At 38.9% G+C, this 2,595-nt stretch overlaps 1 protein-coding gene across 1 annotated transcript; it reads left to right on the plus strand.

Annotated features, from left to right (window-relative positions):
• Nucleotides 1-1,474: 1,474 nt before the first annotated feature.
• Nucleotides 1,475-2,326, plus strand: LOC124712387 (piggyBac transposable element-derived protein 4-like). The gene has a single exon (XM_047242682.1). The coding sequence runs from the start codon at nt 1,475-1,477 to the stop codon at nt 2,324-2,326; it is 852 nt and encodes a 283-aa protein (XP_047098638.1).
• The last annotated feature ends 269 nt before the right edge of the window (nt 2,327-2,595 follow it).

Raw genomic sequence — 2,595 nt, forward strand, 5'->3', positions numbered from 1 at the left:
TTATAAATTATTCGAACTTGTAATCTGGATTTTGCGAAGCAAATTTAATCAAATTACCCACATTTAAAACTAAAAGCATTGTACTCACCAAAAGCAGCAACTCCATGACTTTAGGAAGATAGGTTCAAAATAATTAGTAGGAACAATATTGTAAATCGATTCGTCTCTCCTTCTTGTTGGTAATAAATCAGTCATTTCAGATTGAAATGTTCAATTTTACACACGAAGGACTTTTCACAGTATAGCATCCCTAAACACTTACTCTTTTTTCATGGCGTTTCGTAGGAACGTTTTAACCCTTTCGTGGGTTGTGGGAGATATACTTCCCACTAATGGTATTCCTTTACTGCATTCGTGGAAATACGTGTTCCCACTTCCGTACGCTCCTGGCCCCTAGTGGTAGTCGACTGCACTAGCTCTGGTTTCTTTTTGTTGCTATACATAGCTTTTAGGGCTGTGGGAAGTATGTATCCCACCAAATAATGTTGTTCCAGGGTTCTTGGGAAGTATGCTTACCACCAAAAGTCTTTTCTGAAAGGGGCTCGGGAAATATATATGCCACAATGTCTTTTGTGGTCCTTGGGAAGCATACTTGCCACAAACGTCGAGGTACCACAATGCTTCTGGGAATACGTCTTACCACCATTGTATTTGTCTGACATCTTGTGGTAGTACACTATACTAGGTGTATGAAAACTACTACAACAATAAGTTTGTGTGTATAGCGGGATCACTACTGTATTCGGAAGAGTTTGCTTCGCTTCTGAAGTATATGTCTGTGTCACTATTATCAGCTCGTAGCTTTACTGTTTTCACATTGTGGTAAGTAAATTTTAATATTGGTGGCAAATATAATTGGAATATGATATTATCACTTATTGTTCGCCTCACAATCTTTCTTTGCTTTTTGTAGCAAAAATGTCAAAGAAGCACGCCCTAGCGATCCTGATGATTCTGAAATAGAAAGTGATGAAGCATCAGGAGATGAACTTGTTTCAGACATTGATCTGTGTTTGGTTCCACAACCTAATATCAATAATAGTGCAAACAATTCTTGCTCCATGGACGTCGATATTTCTAGTGACAGTACCGTAAGTGCAGAAGAGCCATTGGCAGAAGAGGAATGGTCTGATGACACTGCTGTTTTCGACTTTCTTCGATGATACAAAAGGAGAACCAGTTGTCAACCACCCATTGACAAAACACAGCTCAGAGAGAGACTACTTCCTTTCTTTATTTACTAATGAGATGCTGGAGTATGTGGTTCAGCAGACAAATCTGTATTCAGAGCAACAGAAACAAAACGGCAATCTGGTCAGACTGTGAGTCAACAAATAACTGGTCAAATTTATCTGTAGAGGAGTTACAGGCCTGGATTGGAATGAATATCTTGATGGGTGTGGTTGTGTTGCCAAGTTTAGTGCACTACTGGAGTTCAGAACCTGCCTTAGGCCTGCCTTACATATCGAAACATATGACGTGCATAAATGACAACAGGCTGAATCCTTCAAGAAGGCATCCAAACCACGATAAACTTCACAAGGTCAGACCTCTTATAACCTTTCTGAACAACACAATTCGTAAGCCATACACTGCTAGTGTGGATGAAAGCACGATACCTTTCAAGCAATGGTCTTCGCACAAGCAGTATATGCCTCTCAAGCCAGTAAAACGAGGATACAAGGTATGGTATTTAGCAGATTCAAAGACTGGCTATGTCATCAAATTTGATATTTACACAGGAAAATCAAATGACGGATGTACAGAAAATTCTCTGGGAGAGCACGTAGTCATTAGCCTCACCCAAGACCTGAAATATAGTAACAGTTTAGTAGCGTTTGACAACTTCGTCACCAAAGTGAATCTAATGCAAATGATTTTGAACAGTGGAATATACTCTATAGGGACTGTCAGAGCAAACTGGAAAGGGCTTCCTTCAGTGATGAAAGATAAATGTACCTTGAAAAGAGGAGAATTTCAGTTTCAATTTAAACGTGGCACTGCAGTTATAAAATGGATGGACAACAAAACTGTCGCTATTTTGACAACTTCAGACAATCCTAGTGATACCACACTTGTCTCAAGAAAGAATAGGGGTGGCACAACCAGCATGGTTACGTGTCCCACAGCTGTGGCAACATACAATACCATAATGGGAGGTGTAGATCACTTTTATCAGCTTAGAGAACGTTACGCAATAGGTCGACGTTCTCGTAAGTGGTGGCATCGGATTCTCTACTTCCTATTAGACATGGCAGTTGTAAATGCCTTTATAATGTACAAAACTAATAAAGGACATTTTGAGCTTTTCATTGTTCTGATTTAGCTAACAAGTGATTTTAGTACGTTTTCGGTTTTTTCTTGCTTTGCAACATGCAGATATTTTCTGCGTGATGCAGGGTATGTATTATGTCTAATTTGACATAGGTGTAGTGCTGGTATTGTAATGAGTACTTGAAAAACCAGACTGGCCTATCTGCTATTTACTCACTGTTACATGATATAATGAGATACAAATTAAACCCTTTTGCAAAGGACAAGTCTAGACACAAATACGCAGAAGAAACATGTTAATTTTTCTTATTAGAATGTACA

This window comes from Schistocerca piceifrons, chromosome 8 (genome assembly GCF_021461385.2).
Source record: "Schistocerca piceifrons isolate TAMUIC-IGC-003096 chromosome 8, iqSchPice1.1, whole genome shotgun sequence".
NCBI classification, from domain to species: domain Eukaryota; kingdom Metazoa; phylum Arthropoda; class Insecta; order Orthoptera; family Acrididae; genus Schistocerca; species Schistocerca piceifrons.

Bases quoted from the DNA above. Each gene is read 5' to 3' on its own strand.
- LOC124712387 (XM_047242682.1), top strand. From the start codon at position 1,475: ATGACGTGCATAAATGACAACAGGCTGAATCCTTCAAGAAGGCATCCA.